The sequence below is a fragment of the Anoplopoma fimbria genome, chromosome 16 (genome assembly GCF_027596085.1).
Source record: "Anoplopoma fimbria isolate UVic2021 breed Golden Eagle Sablefish chromosome 16, Afim_UVic_2022, whole genome shotgun sequence".
NCBI lineage: Eukaryota > Metazoa > Chordata > Actinopteri > Perciformes > Anoplopomatidae > Anoplopoma > Anoplopoma fimbria.
Genome location: NC_072464.1, coordinates 20,925,456 through 20,945,455, shown reverse-complemented (window position 1 = coordinate 20,945,455; position 20,000 = coordinate 20,925,456). Strand labels below are relative to the sequence as shown.

General features: G+C 40.3%; 1 protein-coding gene across 1 annotated transcript in view; it reads right to left on the bottom strand.

The window, feature by feature from the left end:
- dgkh (diacylglycerol kinase, eta) overlaps nucleotides 1-20,000 on the bottom strand; it is a 59,038-nt gene that overhangs the window by 38,039 nt on the left and 999 nt on the right. Inside the window, 2 exon segments of the mRNA XM_054614874.1 lie at nucleotides 1,165-1,245; nucleotides 6,769-6,879. Coding sequence (XP_054470849.1) covers nucleotides 1,165-1,245; nucleotides 6,769-6,879 — 192 coding nt within the window.

Here is a 20,000-nt window from a genome sequence, read left to right as displayed (position 1 = left end):
TAGTTAGCTTAGCGTAACAAAAAGACTGGAAAACAGGGGGTAACAGCTAGCTTGGCTCTATCCAAAAATAACAAAATCTGCCTGCTGGAGGGTTTTTTTTGCGCTATTACTTTTCTATTTCTTCGTAATTTCTTTTTATTTCCTTGTCAAGAAAAGGTTAGACACATAACTCCCTGTTTTAACACTTTTTATAGGACATAAACCAGGGTTCAGCAACCTTTTTGGTTGTGCCAATTTAAGTGCCAATTTAAATGTTCTTGTTTATCAGTGTGCCATATCAACATTAACACAAAGTTTAATTATGTCACTGTATCAAAATTTAAATCTGTACTTATAAATGAGAGCGAGAAGGCTGCCATCCACATTTCAGTTGAAATCATTAACCCTTCCAGCCTTCCAACAATCTTGTTCATCAGCAATAACCTTATCACATTCTGCTCGGAGGGCTTTGATAACTAGCCTATATGGAAAGACATTAATCAAACTGAAACAGGCTGCACCACTGCCAATGCTGTGGCAGAAGTTATTTGGTATGGGGATTAGAGGGGACTTTCCAATTTCTATAAAACTCTCTTGCACACTTATTGCTAGCGTGCCATTGCTTTCATACCATGTTCTACCATTGGCATGCGAGCCTGAGTTTGCCTAAAATGCCCCAAAAAATATATTTTTTAATCAGTGAGCTTTAGAGCAGAGGGTGGGCAGATTCTGTTCCCTTCAGAAGGGCCAAGCTTAGCTGTTTCTGGTCTTTATGCTAAGCTAAGCTAATGGTTGATGGCTCTAGCTTTATATGAGAATAGTAATGATCTTTTCATCTAACTCTCCGCCAGAAAGAAAATAAGTTAATTACCCAAAATGTTGAAATGTTCCAACACAAAACCAAACCACGGCTTCCATTGTTACCTCATTCTTACTCATCTCTCAGGCCATGACACAATCATTTCAGCAGATCAGGATGTCATCTCTGATCTACTGAAATGATTGTGTCAAGGCAAATGTATTGCACTTGAAAAAAAAGTGTCAACTTCTGAATATATTTATCATAACTCTGCACCACAGTGACATGGGGATCTAGATTGTGAAACTAGCTGTTATTACACTCTCACTTCTCAACACATGCCTCTGTGTGGGTGTTTGGGTGGTAAGACTGCAAGATGAACTCACTGTGAAGCTGTTGTTGACATTCTTCGTGCTGGACTCTGCAACGCTGGCGTCCGACAGGTCCACCTCGTCAAAGATAAGGGACTGCAGAGAAGAGGAGGTGTGGAGAGGGAGAATAGAGGAAGAGGACACAAGAGAATTAGCCTTTAAGACAATGTTTTAAACAGAGGTTTGAATTTAGCTTATTGTAACTTATGCTAGAGTATGAAGAGAGCTGTGATTGGCTGTGAAAGAAATGTCTTGTCATGACCGCAGCAAAGCAGGCCGTAAATGAACAGGTACGACTTCTCAGAACTAAATGGAAGCTACTGCAAAACCATGAAAGTGCAGCATTTATAAATGCAAGAAATATGATCCAGATATCAAATATGTAACCAACATTTTTTTCAGATAATGCACCACTTCCCAAATAACTCTAATGGTTGGAAAACAGCACTTAATGAGCGCAATCTATCCACTGTTACGTAGTAAAAATAAAGGAAACAAAAAATGTGCATTCCTCTCAGCTTTTGCAGAGGTCATTATTAAAAACATTTGGTAGGTTATGTTTTATGATGGGGATATTAAAACTAAAACTCGTCTTGGCGTCGTCGTCTTGTAATAAACACCGTCATAAACCCCTTCAGACCTAAATATTTTCCACTTATTACCCAAACCCAAGCTTGTTATGTTTTTATATTTCATATTTGAGTGTATAGTGTAGCTGTGAAATGAGAAAGTCGGCCAAAACCAAGCACCACCCACCGGCCAGAGCAACTGACCATTTAACAGCTGAATAGAACACTAAGACATGTTGGAAACAGTTGAGGCAATAAAAAGGCCACTCAGTTACATAATCCTGATTCATATTTGATAAGCGGTTCCTAGTTTGACAGTTTGATCGTAGTTCACAAGCTTTCACAAGCAGTAATAAACAGCTGCGGTTCTGGTCGGATGCTTTTCTTCGGGCTCGATGGAAAGTTGTTAATGCCATTAGGAGAACTAAAGGAGGCAGAGTATCTGTCTCATGTACTACTGTCAGGATAAAGTGATAGTTTGACCATATTTGAGAACAATATATCTTTTATAAAAGTTACTAACTGCAGCTTTAACACAAAACATAATACTCATATGGGTTTTTGGGGTTGACTTTATTTGGAAGCATTTCAAACAAAATGTAATCTTCTCCTAAAAGAACTTGAGCTGCATTTCTGTCACCAAAAGAAACCTACCTGAACTGATATTTCCTTTTACTCCAGATCTCTGGTACCATGCAGGCAAAGAAAACTCTCCACTATGTCTGCTCTTCTTTGAAGTCAGTGATACAATATGTGTCACCTCTGAATCTAATCAAATTTTTCACATCTGAAATTGAATATAACAGCTTGTGCCTTTTGCAGAAAATATATATCTGATCTCTCAATTTACAAACTGGCTCGGTCCTCACAGAATTCTCCTCATATCCTGAATCAAGAACAACATTTCTGCAATTTCTTCATTTATGACAGCCTATTCTAAAAGTGAAAGAGTATGAAAGGCCTTGGCTTCATGACTTTAAACATTTAAACTGATATCATATCAGTTGTAAAAAAAAACACGTTTTAGGACGGAAATGGTTTGCGCAAACCTTCATCAGACTCCTTTTTATGTTATTCATTCAACTCTTTATAAAAAAATCCTGTGTTACTTCAAACAAAAGCATTTTATGGTACAATTCTTTTCAAGAGAAAGTCAAATTAAAGAAGGTTAACTTAATGTTTTGTGTACCATGCTTGTCTTCTGTCATGCCTCAAAATGTATAAGTCAGATCTGGGCATTAATTGGTTACCGGGGAAATTAAGAATTTAAAAAAAGTACAGTTTTATTGGCTGGAATCAATTCATATTTGATTGATTGAAGCGGATGGGTTGGGCTATTAAAGTGTGGAGGAAAAGCTGATGGCTCTGGTCAAGAACAAAGAGTCCAGTTTCTTTCTGGCTCTCTGAAAGATCCATCTGCCGGCACTATAAACCTTCGCTGTTGTGAGGATTTCCCTCCTCCGTTTCCTTTGTTTTGACTCTGTACCTAAATGAGAAACAAGACAGTGGATGCTGATGTGCCTTATTGGATTTCTATATGGCGGCGGAGGAGCTGGAGCCGGCTCTAAGCGATACAGCCAGCAGACAGACAGAGAGAGAGGAGAGCCAGAGACTACAAACAGGAACACGATATCCTAACAGAGCTGTGATGCGTAAGGCACGCAGCTGAGCTCTTAAAGGGCCGCGGGCCAAAAAACCCATGCCGTCAAAGGAATGCCCTCTGACTCTGTGTGTGTGTGTGTGTGTGTGTGTGTGTGTGTGTGTGTGTGTGTGTGTGTGTGTGTGTGTGTGTGTGTGTGTGTGTGTGTGGGAGTGAGCTGCTGCAGCTGTCAGAGGGAATGCCCAGTCAACGACGCTCTCTCCAGGCCTGGCTGAAGAGGGACACCAGCCAACGCTGACTATGTGTGCGTGTGTGTGTGTGTGTGTGTGTGTGTGTGTGTGTGTGTGTGTGTGTGTGTGTGTGTGTGTGTGTGTGTGTGTGTGTGTGTGTGTGTGTGTTTATGTGTGTGTAGAGGGAGCATGTGTCCCAGCACTTCCACATATGCCCTGAAGTGCGTGTGAATGTGTTCGAGGAGTGTCAGCCAAGAGGGCGTAAGTATGAACACACATGCCACACACACACACACACACACACACACACACACACACACACACACACACACACACACACACACACACACACACACACACACACACACACACACACACACACACACACACACACACACACACTGCACCCCCTTTGTCACAGCGCTCTTGGCTGCTCTACCATTGAATCACATCTGCGTATGTATGTGGGCGATAACTTTCTATGGTTCTTTTAACACACTTCTTCTCCCCTCCCCATCAATCACAACACCACTAGCCCAACACACACACACACACACACACATACCACACACACACACACACACACACACCACACACGCACACACACGCTCCTCTGTCTTGAGGGAAGCTGTAATGAAAGCTGACAGTGAATGGTGGACAAAGACAAGCGTCCAGACCCTCTGTTACCCATAGATCCAGCGGCTGCATCTCAACAAGCCTCCTTTCCTCCTCTGATTTCCTCTCTCCTTCGTTTTACACCCTTGAGGCCTTATCATATAGTTTACCATTGTTTCTAGGAGAGAGGAGAGGGGAGTAGCTAATAGGACAGGCTGAGATGTAGCCTCCCTGATGGATCGATGAGGAGGTCAGGCTTCCTAAGCACAGGGCAGCACAGACAGCCAGGCCACCTCGGAGACACCGGAGTGGATGGACATGTGGAGAAATGGGCACTTATCTATAGAGGCAGACGTCCCTGTCTGGCCATGAGAGAACACACTCACTTGTAAGGTTCCAGTCGTAAGTTACTCATCCTTACCGAAGAAGATAAAGTATATATATATATATATATATATATATATATATATATATATATATATATATATTTACTTTGTTTGAGTTCTTCCACCATGGCCATCGAGAGACTTTAAGCTGCGAGGGCATATATACAAAGTGCATTCATGTCATATAGTGATAAAGAAGTTCTGGAAAATTCCTCCAAAAAGTTGGGATGCATGGAACAAATCTGTCCGATGTCCGATTGAACCCGTTTATTTTGCTACCATAATAATATTTCTACATGTTAAGATATTAAACCTAACTTGACCCAGTACTTCCATATGGCATGAATGCAGCACTATCATAGGTATAGGTAGAATGGTTAGGCTGTCGTGGTGGATCTGGACCCTGGCTGTGCTGTGCTGACCCGAATTCTCACTAGGCCCTCCTCAGATCCGCTGGCGCCCAGAGGTGGAGGGGAGTGTCGTGCGCCCGTCCAGCACACGGCCAGAACGCGCCAGCACACGCGGCTCCTGGACACTCTGCGCAGCGCCCGCTCCTGCCAGTGCGCCAGGGCACTGCCAGACTAGTGCGCGTTGCAGACACACACACATATAAACACACATACACCCATGTTCGAGACCAGGAAGATTAGAAGCAAAGGGGAAAGAGACGTCAACAAGAGTAAAAAAGTCCTTAAAATACTTTAGATTTTAGTTAAAACTATAGTTGAAAGGAAGAGGGAAAAATGTGATGGTCGGAAATGAATTGAAGTGATTAAGGGAAATAAAGGATAAAAGGAATTTTGATCAGGAAATGATCAACATCAGAAAGTATCATTCTACAAAAGTGAGCGAGATGGATTACGGTAAATATGGGAATATATGAAACTACAACTAGCAGCAGCAGGTTAACATAGCTTGGCATAAATGCTGCAAACAGCTAGTCTGTCTCCGTCCAAAGGTTAAAAAATATGCCTACCAGCATAAGCCTACTAAAGCTCACTAATTAAAACGTTATATCACTGGGCCCGGACCAGTTGCTAGGCAACCAGCAGAAGATCCAGGAAGCAACTGGTCCTGGCCACATAGTTTTTTTCTATAACGTGGTACTTAGTGAGCTTCACCCGTGCTTTGAAATCTTTGGACGGAGCCAGGCTAGCAGCTTCCCCCCCTTGTGCTATGCTAAGCTAACTGGCTGCAGGCTCGGACTACAAGCGACCATTCTACAACAGACGTCATCAAAATTATGAATTGCAACAGAAGTGGCTTTTTACCGCAGCAATCCAGGCGATTTAGCAAGCTTTAAACATTTAATTAAAACTGGTACAATCATCACAATGTCTGTTTTTTTGCACATTCGGTTGTCTGGATCGATATTCAAACAGCCAACTCAAGCTTATTAGAATTTTGACTGGATCACAAGCGTTTCAGAGCAACAGGTGTTTCAATTCAATAAGTGACCGTGTTAAGTGGTGACTTTTAGCTGAGTGCGTCCCTGGTTGCTTGTGGTAACTTATAGTTGGCGTAGATAAGAAACACTGATGAGTCTGTATTCAAAATGGAGTGGTGGCTTTTACAAAGACAACTGCATGTTCTGTTTTTGTTTTCAACATGAGCAAACCACGGACGCAATCAACTGAGGGTCACCAGTTAAACTGAAACACAGGCGGCTCTGCTCATGTTTGTAGGTTTCTACACCAAATACATGTATATATCTGGCCACTTAATATTGGGGCCAATTGCTAATGTATTCTAACCACTCACTACAGAGTCAATTTGTTTCGGTTTCATTCGTGATATTTGGTATAGCTTGACATGCTATTATACTTCGTACTTATGTTGCCAAACCATGTGTGCACACTAACATACATTATCATGTTTTCAAATTCCAAAAGAGACTTTTTTTGTAAAGACATGAGAGTGGTATCAATCTCATCTGAGCCTCGGCAAAGAAGCTAATAAGCGTATTTCCAAAATAAATATTCCTTTTAGATGGTCTGCTAGTGTCTGAACCTGTGAAAGCTTTTTTCTCCACACATTAAAAAATATATATTTTTAGGAATAAGAGGACAAAAACTGAGGATAAACACTAAAAGGGAAGTTTGAGATTTTTCCATCTAATCCAATTTAATTCATAGACAGCTGACTTGAAAGCATTTATCCAGTTCGCTTGTGGCCACTCTAGTATGCGTGTTGAACCTGGACACACTAGCTGAGCTCACCTTGGCATCTTTGGCGTAGTAGAGCGTCCGGCCTCTCAGTTTGAAGTAACGCTTTTTCCACCTCTGGAACGAGCTGGTCTGTTTCAGCAACAATCCTTCCTTTATGCTCGTCTGGAGGGAGAAGACACACGAGAAAAGGAAAAATTGAAAACTGTTTTATGGTATAAGTGAAAGGTTTAATCAGAAAATAACACAAAATGTCAATCTTTCCTAGAGAGGCTGCATCTGGCTCTGATGCAGAACACCCTGTTGGCTTTATCTACAGGAAACAGTTAAGATAAAAAAGTGTGTACTGTTTATGTGTGTGTGTGTGTGAGAATCAGAGCGGCAATTTTATGCATGGGAGAAAAGGAATGGGCCAAAGAGTGGAGAAAAAAGGAAACCCATTACACACACACTCGTCATTTCTCTTAAGAGCTATAAACACACATCACTCTCACTCAACCCCTTTACCCTGGGCCAGAGAGAAAGAAAAAAAAAAAAGAACAACGGACGTAGAAGTAGAGAAAGAAAGTAAAAGAGAAATAAAGAGGGGGAGGAAAAAGGGCGAGGACGGCCTCCCATTGACTGCTTCTGCTGCCATCGGCCATCGGCTGAACTCAGAGGAACTCCTCTAAACACAAATATGTCTTCCACCGTCCAAGTTTGACAGTCTAAAAACAGACCCACATCGTCACGTAATCACCTCATGAATGTTCAACCGCACATCAGGAACGTTTTATGGTCGTTTTGAAAGCGAGGCGGAGGAGGAGGAGGAGGAGGAGGAGGAGGAGGAGAAAAACTCATTATAGTTACCAGAGGGTAAGAGACGGAGATGATAGGGATAAAAGGACTTAGAATTTCTACTTGAAAACAATGAAATTGTGCTTAGAGTTTAGCAGTCTGGAGTCTGAATTTTCATACAAACATGTATTTTTAGTATGCTTAAACAGTATGTGAAATCTTTACTATGTCCATCCCTTAGTATGGAACAAAAGTATGCAAACACTGGAGCCTGCAACACCATATATCCCACAATGCAATGCGGTTCATATCAGACAATGGCGAACAACTCTGTCATGTCAATAACGCTTGTATGTAAGTGTAGGTATAAGATTCCACTTTTGCTTGGTGCAATTGATTCTCACAAATGATCGTTCGGTCGCAAGAGGTCGGCACGAGTTACCATGGTTACGTGTCTCCAACCAGCAAGGATGCTCTCAGAAAGAGACGTAAGTATTACAGTTCTGTGTGTACTAAAAGATACAAACTCCTGTTTATTCAAACAAAGGTATGTTGAACGGTAGTACATGTGAGGTTTTGTGTGTGTACAATGGAGAAAAACTGTGATACAGCTTCTTTTTTTGCGGGAATAGACAGTGACTTTAGAAAAACCGAAAGACATATAAAGAAATAAGATTTTCCTGTCACCTATAGAGCCACCATGTGTGTGATTGTGTGTGTGTGTGTGTGTGTGTGTGTGTGTGTGTGTGTGTGTGTGTGTGTGTGTCACATCAAATCAAACCATGCATCTCTCTGTGCAGTAGAGACACCGTACACACACTCATCATCATTACGACCACCATCATCTTGCACGCATTAACACACACAAAACACACACGGGGCATACAGAGCAAATACAGTGAGACATGGAACAGTGGACATGGAAAAGATAAAAACACATACAAAAACACACACACACACTTACTCACACAGATGGAAATGCTGTGTGGAGGAACATAATTCTCTCTGGGCACACAGAGGAGAGGTGGGGCACACACACACACACACACACACACACACACACACACACACACACACACACACACACACACACACACACACACACACACACACACACACACACACACACACACACACACACACACACACACACACACACACACACACACACACACACACATATGTAGAGGCTATTTATAGCCAAGGAAGGCTGCTTTCTGAGGGGAGAATTACAAACAGAGACGGAGGCCTGAAGCTGACATCCTGCCCACCAGCTGTGTCAACTTAAACACTGAAAACACTGCTAGTACAGGCTACACACTGTATACACACTCTCTCCGGCCACAGTGGATGAAGCAGGCACACACAGAGCCGTAACGGGAGATCACATACTGCAAATGATGAAAAGAGTTGCATTAGTTGTGAAGTTTAAGTGTAACTTTCACTGCTTCACATCAGGAGTTCCTACAGGCTTGATTCACCCAAATTACAAAACAGATTTTTTCAATTACGCCTTGTGGTGAAGAGGCATGTGGGTGCAGCAGAATTACTTGCTAAAGTCTCATCATATATTTTTTTAGAGATTTCTGCCTCTACGGATAAACAAAAGAGGGGAATAAAAAATGGGAAAACTTGAGTCACAATAAAAAGAATGGTCTTTTGCATCAAAAAGTTTACTGAAGAAACTACAGATTGTCCAGAAAAGAGCAGCAAGACTAGTCCTACTTTTTCCGATAAATACTCATGGTTACCAGTATAGAAAAGGCTTGCCTTCATTCCTTACATTCTTTAGCAATAGAATTAGGTCCACTAAACCCAAGGTTTTACACAGTCGAATAACAAAATTTAGTGACTTTCAAAGTAAATGACTAAAACAGCAGATTAACACCAAATCATGTTACCTCTCCCAAAATCTAATGCCTCAAAAACAAAAGTGGTTTGTCAAACCATCAATCTTTGGAATATCTCCCCTCTTTACGTACGTCAATCCAAAACCAAATCCTCATTCGAATACCATTCAAGAATGAATTATTTAAGCAGCTGATCGATAGTCTAGTGTTTGTTGTGTATAATGGTTTGTTGTTGTTCTATAGTGATTCATAGACAAATTCAAAGACTACTTTATTAAAGCTGATGCAAGTGAATGTACCGCTTTCTTCATATAACACAAATAGAGGTGAACATGAGTTGAACATAAATGTGATGTTGTTTACATTATGTGTAAAATGAATATGATGATACTGGATTTGGGTCCCTTGGAAGATTAGCTGGTGCCCTTGCCATCAGATAATGGGGATCCTTTTTAATAAATGAATAAACAATTTATTGAAAAAAGAAGTAACAGATCTATTATAAAACATAGTTGCAGGCCTAGTTTCTAAAGTGTTTTCTCTTTCCAAAAAAGACAACTAGTTCCAATGAAAAGTCATCACAGTAAAATTCCTGGAATATCCTGACCTTGTTCCTGGAAATACATATTGATGTAAATTGTCTTTAAATTTTATTATTGCAACAGAAATGTAATTACTGTCAAATTAGTTGCATTGGGACAGGGGCATTAATCTCAGAGGCAGATACAGTATTTCAAAACCCTGCTCAATAAAATTAAACCAAAATATCTGCCTTGCTAAATACCACGAGAGGTAAGAGAAAACATGTGTGTGTTTTGGGGAAATTAAGGTGCAGTGATCCTTCAGAGGAGCACCGCAGCAATGTTGTGTTTCACTTTCATGAAGTCAGAATCAAAGCAGCACTGGCTGAGATATCTTTTGCTCCCTATATGTCAATCTCCAAAAACACAGGATCCGACACTTCCCATTATGCAACCTGTAACTTTTTCGCCAATCTGAGTAGTACTCCTAGTGAGAAGTGAATTGAAGTGGAGTGACCCTTTAAAACGTGACATATAGAAGATCCTTGATAGAAGTCGAGTGGGTCAATCTAAAAAAGTAAGGACGACTTTAAATTCACTTTATTGAAGGACTCGCGATTAAAATTAGACCTGTATCAACACAAATGTTCCCGTAAAGTTCATTAGTGTTGTCTGTTTGGACAGAGACGATGATTGAGGGGAAAAGAAAAACACAACAGGAAGAGGGCACACTGCAAATTCTCTGACACAGCTGTCTAGAATATGTTAATTCCCTGCTTCCCTTTCCTCAATCACGGCCTGAAGAACAAATTCCTGAGATGGATTAAGGTGGAATACCTAAATACTCGCTGCCCTATAAGGACTTTTAGTTGCTTCCCCGCAACAACAATCAAAGTGGGACTGAAATACAGCAGCATGGCGAATGAAGTCATCTCCTCATTTAAACATGTTGGGTTACCGGAGAAAACTGGAGGTTTAAGAGTTGTGGATGGATTAGTGAATAGTCAAGGGGTTCAAAGTGTCAGAGACCACGCTGGTCTTTAACTACAAAATGTCACTCAAAGAGACACGTACCACCCAGGAAGAGACTCAATTTGACCCCAAAAAAACTAAAAACAACTACAAAGATACACACAATGACTACAAAGACACCAAAACAGCTGCAAAGAGACTTTTGACAACTATGAAAAGGTGCAATGCTACCTCAAAGAGTTGCAAAATGACTAAAAACGACCAAACCAATAACAAGACAACTACAAAGAGATGCAAAACAACTTCAAAGAGATGCAAAACAACTTCAAAGAGATGGAAAACAACTTCAAAGAGACCTCAAATAGACTCAAAATAACTACATAGAGACACCAATCAACTACAAAGAGATGCAAAGAGATGCAAAAAGACTACAAAAAGACCAAAACAATTACAAGACAACAACAAAGAAATAAGTTGCAAAGAGACACAAAGAGACTCATGACGACTATGAAAAGATGCAAAACAACCTCAAAGAGATGGAAAATGACTTAAAAAGACCAAAACAACAACAAGACAACTACAAAGAGATGCAAAACAACCACAAAGAGATGCAAAACAGCAGTAAAGAGACCTCAAAGAGATTCAAAATGACTACAAAGAGACACCAATCAACTACAAAGAGATGAAAAAACAACTAAAAAAGACATAAACAATAACAACACTACTCCAAAGAGATGCAAAACAGCTGCAAAGACACACAAAGAGACTAATGACAACTGTGAGAAGGTGCAAAACAACCTTGAAGAGATGCAAAATGACTAAAATGAGACAAAAACAATTTCAAAACAACTACAAAGGGACACAAAACAACCACAGAGTGATGCTCAATGATTTCAAAGTGATGCTCAATGACTTGTGGGAAAGGTGGTGGGGCCTTTTGCATGTCTGTGCAGCCCATTGTCTCATAATCAGCCAATGTAAAGAGTGCGTTCAGTTTCTCATTTGAACAGAATTGCTATTTTAAGAAACATTGTTCATGGTTGCACACTCACATGGACGTATACACATATTTCAGGCCGTACGGCAGCTTGAACGACTAATCCGACCGTAATAGGAGGGAGCACAGAATGACTGAGAAGTTTAACAAAACACCTCATGACCGATTGAGACAAACACACACAGAGTGGGTAGCTGTGCTGTGTGCTTTAAGCTGATGGGGGAGTTGAGTCACTACACAGTAGAGTATGAGCTCTACTAGTGTTTCAGGGATTATACAGTATTTGAGAGTAAAATTTAAGAACTTTTCAAGCTCTTTCAAGGTACTTAAACCAAAAGTTTCCAGACTCTCAAAGCCTTTTTCATTATCTTAATTTTTACGATAAATGCAATTTACAAAAAATAAAGTTTACAGAAATATTGACTTTATATCTACAGCAATCAATATACTTTTTATTCATGGGACCAACTTTTTAAAAATAACAAACAATTGTAGACAGCAATTCACATAAGTCCTTATCTATGAATCACAAGAAGCACACATGTTATTTTGACTACGTAAACCAGTCGTTTCAAAGAGATTTTGCTGAGAACAAACACACATGTTAAATACTTTATAAATGAGACCAAATAAATGCATTTTTTTCTCTCTCATCAGTAAAACAAACAGAATCTACGCCAGTCTTTTATACTATATTCAATGTTAATAAGAAGCTACAACTATTAGAACAATACGAACATGCATGTGACTGAAAGGTCTCCTGCAGATATGAATTTTTATATAAAAGACTGTGGAAGAAATTTTGCAATTTTATAAAATATGGAAGGTTGTGTGGACGACTTGTGTGGAGTATATTAGAAATCAAGCATATTTCTGACCTTGAAAACATAACTGTTGAAATCAAGCATTTTACAAACTTTGTTCAAACCCTATAGTATTAACTTTAAGTATTATTTTTTTTATCTTCAGGGAAAACACACTGTTACCAACATCAGTGTACAGTGGTTGCTTTGTGTTTGACGTCATCTTCTGCAAACTGACATAAATTCCTCACGACCCTGTTTGGAATGACAACGACTGAGATTAAGTCTCGGTGCGAAAAAAGTCTCAGAATAGAAAGTTTCCGCCTCTGAACCGCCGAAGTCCCAGAAGTAGAACTTATTTCCTCTCTGCCCAGCCCGAGTGTCTTTTGCTCTAGTTGGATGTTCTATTTTCTATTTTGTCCCTCCTTGGCCTCCATAGTTCCTTTCCTTGTCTTCATCTCCTTCCTGTTGCCAAGTAGGCCAGAAGTGAGCTATAAATAGTCCCTCTGCTTGCCTCTGTGCACCGCTCTCCTCTCTTCTGCTAAATTGTGAGGCACAGAGCGAGTCCTGTGCCGGAGAGGAATGAGTAACCTGAGCCCCATGTACCTTACACCCACACTCTGCCTGGTCACTGACAGGGTGACACACACACACAGACCCTAAACAGAACACACACACACACACACACACAGAAAGACTTATACAATGAACAAAGGTACAGGCGGTTCAAATGAGTCCAGCAGCTGTGGTTGGTGGATAAGAGCAGAGCAGGAGTTCCCTTTGGAGGCTAAATGAAGTGAGCAGAGCAGAGCGGCGTCCTGTCTCTGACGATACCCAGACAAACAGTCAGTCAAACAGCTAATCCCCATCACTAGTTCACCCAGTGTGGGCCTCACCATCTATGAACTTAAGCTAAGGCTAACAATAGACTCCATTAAACTAATGGTTAAGTGTCTCTCTCTTACTTCTTTATAGCTCCAGATGCACTGTGTCCTAAACCAATTACCAGTCCCTTCTGGGCCTCACTGAGATTTCTATCTCATTAATCCGATAAAAAAAAAATTCCTCCTTGACTGTCGACCTCCTTCTTTGGTTAGCCTAAGTGTTTTAAGAGCAAAGGTTGAAGATTGTTAAAATGAAAAGCCTCAGAGAGTTAAGGGGCTGCTAAGATAGTCCTTAATATTAGGATTGTGAGTTGTAGTGATCCACTTCACTTGTCATCATTATTAGCATCAAATAACATCATGGTTGAAATTGGACCAATTATAAAAACCCTAAATCATTCAAGAAAATAGGAATATGAATAAGGGGGCAATCAATGATTATTTTTGTCATAGCTGAATCTTTTGTTTATCCCATTGATCAATCAGTTAATCACATAGACTAAAAAAGCAGAAAATTGTGAAAATTGTCAATCCAAGTGTCCTGAAGTCCGAGGTGCCGTCTTCAAATGTCTTACTTTATCAAGATATTCGGTTTAAAATGATATAAAACTGACACACATATTATCAAAATAGTTGCAGATCAATTTTCTGTCGAGAAACTACTTGATTAATCACCTAATCGTCACAGCTCTAGACATAAATATTAATTCCAAGAGTCTTCTGATGCTCTTAAAAATCCCTCTGAATGATTGTGGCAGTTTCATTCTTGTTATTCCTCTTCTGTATGACATTGTCTGTCAAATGCTCGATAGGTACTAAATCTGTACTCTGTTTAGGGATGTTTATGGTCAACTCAATTAAATCTAAGTGTGTGGTTCCTACAGGGGGTTGTGTTCCTATTTCTTGGCCAGATGCAGTGACTTACTGGAGTCTTGTGGTCACCGTGAGGTTGCCAGGCAACCGGCGGAGACTCCAACACTGAATGGATTAAATAAACAAGACAGGCTGGCGGATTTTCTTAACTTTGGGCAGAGCCAGAGAAGCTGTTTCCCTGTTTCTAGTCTTTCTGCTAAGCTAGGGTAACTGGCTGCAGCTTAACATTGGGCTATGGCAAAAATCTTCCAATACGTTTAAAGTAATTTCATATCTTGATAATAATATATATCATGATATAGAATGTTTTCTTGTAATTAAATAATTAATAGTTTATATGAAATGAAACCACATGGTGAAGTCAATTTTGTACATATACTCAAGTGACTTAAATACTATAATTGAAAAGTACTGATTCTTTATTTATTTAAAAGCTACATGGTGTAGCATGTAGGCGGATCTAAAAAATCAGAAATGGAATACAATATTTTAAGTATGTGTTCTTTAGTGAATCATTTCCTGAAAATAACAGTTGTTATTACGTTACCTTAGAATGAGCTGTTTTTACCTTCATACAAAGCCAGCCCTTTTCCCAGAGACGGCCTCCATGTTCCTACAGAAGCCCATAATCGGACAAACCAAAGACTGGTCACCATAATTCTCCAACAAGCTTAACACACTGGAGAAGTTGTAGTTGGTTGCAACCTGCAACCTCACCATAAGATTGCCCAATACTACACACTAGACCTCTAATTAAGATAACGAAAAACATATTTCCAGCTAGACACTGACTATGTTTACACTCTTGCACACTAAAACAGAGATACCAGATTAAGACAATAGTTTGATTTAACTACACTGGACTATTCCCATAAGCACAGTTCTTCAGCAAAACATGATACCATTGACGGATAAATATCATATTAAATGATCACCAAACCCTAGCCTTATATTAAACAGACACATATGAAAACAAAAAAGGATATTTCCTAAACTCAAAAAACTAATCCCTTTGGAATGACAACCAGCCTGAGGTTGATGTATGAGAGTCTTGGTCGTCCAAAGCTCTGAATCCCAAACATAAGGCCTCCACTAACGCTGCTGCTGAGGGAGCTTATGTTTGCTGTATGCTTATACAGAACCAGGATCTCACAGGACATATTCATCCGTGTCAGCTTGCTTGAAGAAAAAAAACAAAAAACTATCCCTGTCTGGCAATTTCAACTCATGACTGATAAGACTAAACTGCTGTGACCCAAATTGGTCCGTCCATAAAGAAGACTGCTTCCTTATCTGTCCTCAGTTTGTAGTGGGATGCTGACAGTCTGCTGAGAGAAGCCCCACTGTCCTCAGAATCATTCCATGGAGTCATTATCTGTTGTACCTCCATTACCGACTCATTTGTCATTCCTGAGTAAGACTGCAGTGCTTGTGGAGCCAGAACAATCAAGTCTTTTATGGACTAGCACTGAATCTCTCTCTCTTCATTTTCTTCCTCTCCTGTTGCTGTCTTTGCATATTTGTGCTCTCTGTTGGGTGTAATTGTAACTCTGTACCCTTCCTCCTCCAAAACTCCCACCACATGCTAAAATTTCACCGTGGTGATGGGAAAATTACCATCCAGTTGTTGGGAAAGGGGGTAATTCCCCCGCCTTTGATTTCCTTTGTGCAACTGGAGCACATATACAGCTAGTTATACGTGTGTCAAGTGGGCACAGGGGATGTAAAGTGATGTTGTTGAGGGGCCAGCAATTTACAAACAATCACCGGAAATTAGATTCAGCCACAGCTTTAGACAGAATAAGGACAAAAAACTTTGCATTTCTTCAGTGCCACATTGGATTATGCTGCATAATTATGTACAGTGACTATCTCTGCAAGCCGGAGCGTGAAACACCGACTGACAAAGTAGTAGGCGAGACCGATGCAGCAGAAGTAGAGATCCCCGTTACAGCATTGTGTTCCTTCAACCCTCGTTCCTTCAAACCATCATCATGTGGAAAATCTCCTGTTTAAGTATAGTCTAAGAGCAATCTTTCAGAAAAAAAGAAAAAAAAAAGGAGGAACAAGTGTTTGCCTAAGCATTCTAAATAGGAAGTACAAGTCATCTACGTGGGCAGAAAACCACAACACTTTGAGGAAGGCTTTGAGTACATGTTTCTCCTACTTAGGCTTAACTATTAGAGATATATGAAATCAAAAGGGCAACAATCAGCATTTGGATATTGTGTTATCTACCCAATGCTGCCATTTTAACCAGGTCACTCTCTCTTCTGGTTAAATAAACTTTAAACTGGCCCTATTATGCTATTTCCCGGGTGCATATTTTTATCTCCAGTTACAGTGACAACATGTTGACATGCGTTAATGCTCATAATCCTCCTTGTTTTTCTCATCCTGGCTGTCCTGCAGCACCTCTTCTCACCCTCTCTCTGAAACGCTCCGTTGTAGCGCTTGCTCCTCCCTCCAGAAAGCAAAGTCTGCTCTGATTGGTCAGCTAGCCCGCTCTGTTGTGATTGGTCAACGTTTCACATTTCAAAAAAACTCTTCCTCCTGAGCTTCAGCTCCGTCTCTGTCTTTTGTTGTTTGAGGGCCAAACTAGACGGAAGGAGTTTTACGTCACTTCTGTAACATTATGACCTCATAAAGTTACATTATGACCTCATAAAGTTACATTGTGACCTCATAAAGTTACAGAAGTGAAGGAGAGAATTCAATTGAGCCGTTTCAGGAGCTACTGAGGGGGAGGGTAACTCCTTTTAGGCGTGGACTTCAGGTTTTACACTCTACGGACCTTTTACATGTACAAAAATATATATAACACACTAAAGGAGAGGGACAAAGTGGAAAAGCAGAATAGGGCCACTTTAAATAAACAAAACAACATCCACCAATTGACTCAATCCAAAACTGAGACTCTGCAGCATTTAATCCAATATGTCTTCCTCGCTTCCCATAAATGTTAGTCACAGTGTGTCACTTCTTCCAATGCATGCGACAAGTGCACCGATGATGAATATTCTCTACAATGCCTCACCCAAAACCCCCGCCTAACTCAGCCCCAGCTACCTGATGTGGATTTATTTTAATGTCAGTCCCCCCGTGCAGCAGCAGGCTCCGGTATGCCATCAGCTCTGCTTTCAATCAAACGGCTACAGTATTAGTCACAAGTTTATAAGCTCTCCTCGGCGGCAACAACACACCCCTGAAAAGACAGAGAGGGGGCTGAGTGGAGATGACAGGAGAGAAGAGGAAAAGACTATTCCACCTCACATATTTGAACACTGCGTAGTCTGATTCAACCATGTTTTTGTGTGTTTTTTATGGCTAAAAATGCACTTACAATAATAGATATAGTGCATTTATGACATGATAGAGGAAGAGAGAAAGGACAGTGTTTTGGTGTCCATATGATAGAGCATCAGATTCCCTTTATGTGCGGTCAAATCCCATTACTTTCTGTCTGACAAGAGAACAACATCATGCAGGGTTGAACGATACCCAATATCTCATCTCTGCTTCCACCAACAGTTCAGCAATAACAACAACAACAACAACAACTATTTGCAGCAGCCAATATATTGATCCGGCATGATGGGTTTATAAGTGGCTGACAACAATGAAATGTTTGCTACAAATAGATTTCAGTAACATCCTGTACTGTACCGACAAGAGAAAAGGATTAAAAGGACAGCGCCAGAGTTACAGTTCACTTCTGTCATATCCATGTTAAAAAACAACATATTTCAAGAATGTTACAAAATGCTGTTAAATATGGTTATTTAATTATTTTACTTATTTGATATTCTTTACTGTGTTTTTACTTATTTATAATAAAAAAAAATGTATCTTGTTTTTTACTGTCTTTTGTTTGCACTATCCTCTCTGCTGCTGCAATCCTGAAAATGTCCCCGCTGCAGGACTTATAAAGGATTATCTTATCTTATCTTATCTTAAATTATCTTGATATTCATAAAATAGCATGCCTATTTCTGCCCAGTTTTATGAGAAAGAACAGCATTTCTTATTTAATTTCTTCCATGTCAAAATGCTTTTTAAAGCTGCAATAAATACGTTGTTAAATTGGATATTTCTGCAAACTTTCTGGCTTTTGCTTTCCACTCCTTGTTTCCTTGTTTCTACCGACATCTTTTCCCCGAAAACTGACACTAAACAGAAGCACAACGAGGGCAAAAGCTGAGAAGACGGTTGACTTTCCCTACTCTGGTATACGTGTCCCCTTCAACCAAACCAGCTGTCTTACAGGAGGCATCGCCACGGAGTCGGCCAATAAGAGACGAAAGATGTGGTTGTCTATGGCAACCAAAGGGACCAGAGAGATAGTGGACGAAGAGGGATGGACACAGACAATGTGATGGCCCAGCGTACACAAGCATGTCCACACACACACACACACACACACACACACACACACACACACACACACACACTGAGCAAACAACCCAGTGGAACAACACTCAGTGAGTCAGTGCCTGCATGATCCATTAGTAACTCTCCGCACACACACACACACACACACACACACACACACACACACACACACACACAGAAAAAAACCCTCTGACCCACGCGACATCAACTCTGAGACCTTTAGTAGCACAATGTCAGCGTGCTAAACACACTGATACAATCACGTTTGAAGCATTTATACTATTGTGATAGCATCGTTAACTTATTCTAGCGTGACATGTAGCTTGCTCTATATGATTTGACAGGACAGATTAAGTCCATCTGGGCTCTCAGCCAGCCGATGCAATTAGCATCCCCACAGTATACATACGATCCTGCAGCCAGCGTGTTCCACATGACTCGTATCAAGCTGACTTTTCATGCACTTTTAAAACTCCTTCCGTTGCTCCAGAGGCAACAGGTGAGTAAAGAGTCACCGCGTGCATGGAAAAATCCACTTACAATAAAAAAAACAGTCAACAAACATCAGCTGATGGGGGATCAGCTGGATCTGTGTTTACATTTGTATGTCATATCACCCTTTAGACTGGCTATTGATTGAGTACATAATAACAATGCTGCAACTGTCAACTTAGAGATATCAATCTTTTACAGCTTCGGTAATGTATTATTTATTATAGATCAAGTTAAAGAACAAGACATTTGCTGGTTTTAGCCTCTCATATAAAAAAAAAAAAACTATTAGAATTTTTCAAATATGGCTTCTTTAACTTTAGGTGGATATTTCTCGTTATTATTTGTATCCAATTTGTATGTAAACGGCAAATAAATGCATTTAAAAAGTGATGATTTCTTTCAGCCGTGCAGCATAACCTCTAGGTAGCACTACTCTACACTCACTGGTTGGGGAATTTGCATATGAAAGGTATATGGCCAGACATTCCAGGCCAGACGAGTATCTAAATATATCCCCCTTTCTGAATAATGTAGAGAGGGGTAGTGCGGGGGCAGTCAATAATTAAGTGGATCTATTGGTGTTGGAGGACGGCGCTCATTTACAGTGTAAAAGATAAGTGAGCCAGGAAAGCTAAGGTGTCAGAAGTAAGAATGAACGCAGACTCCTCTTACTCAGTCCTGCCTGCCAAACGCAGGGATACAGCGGATGATCAACCCTCTTT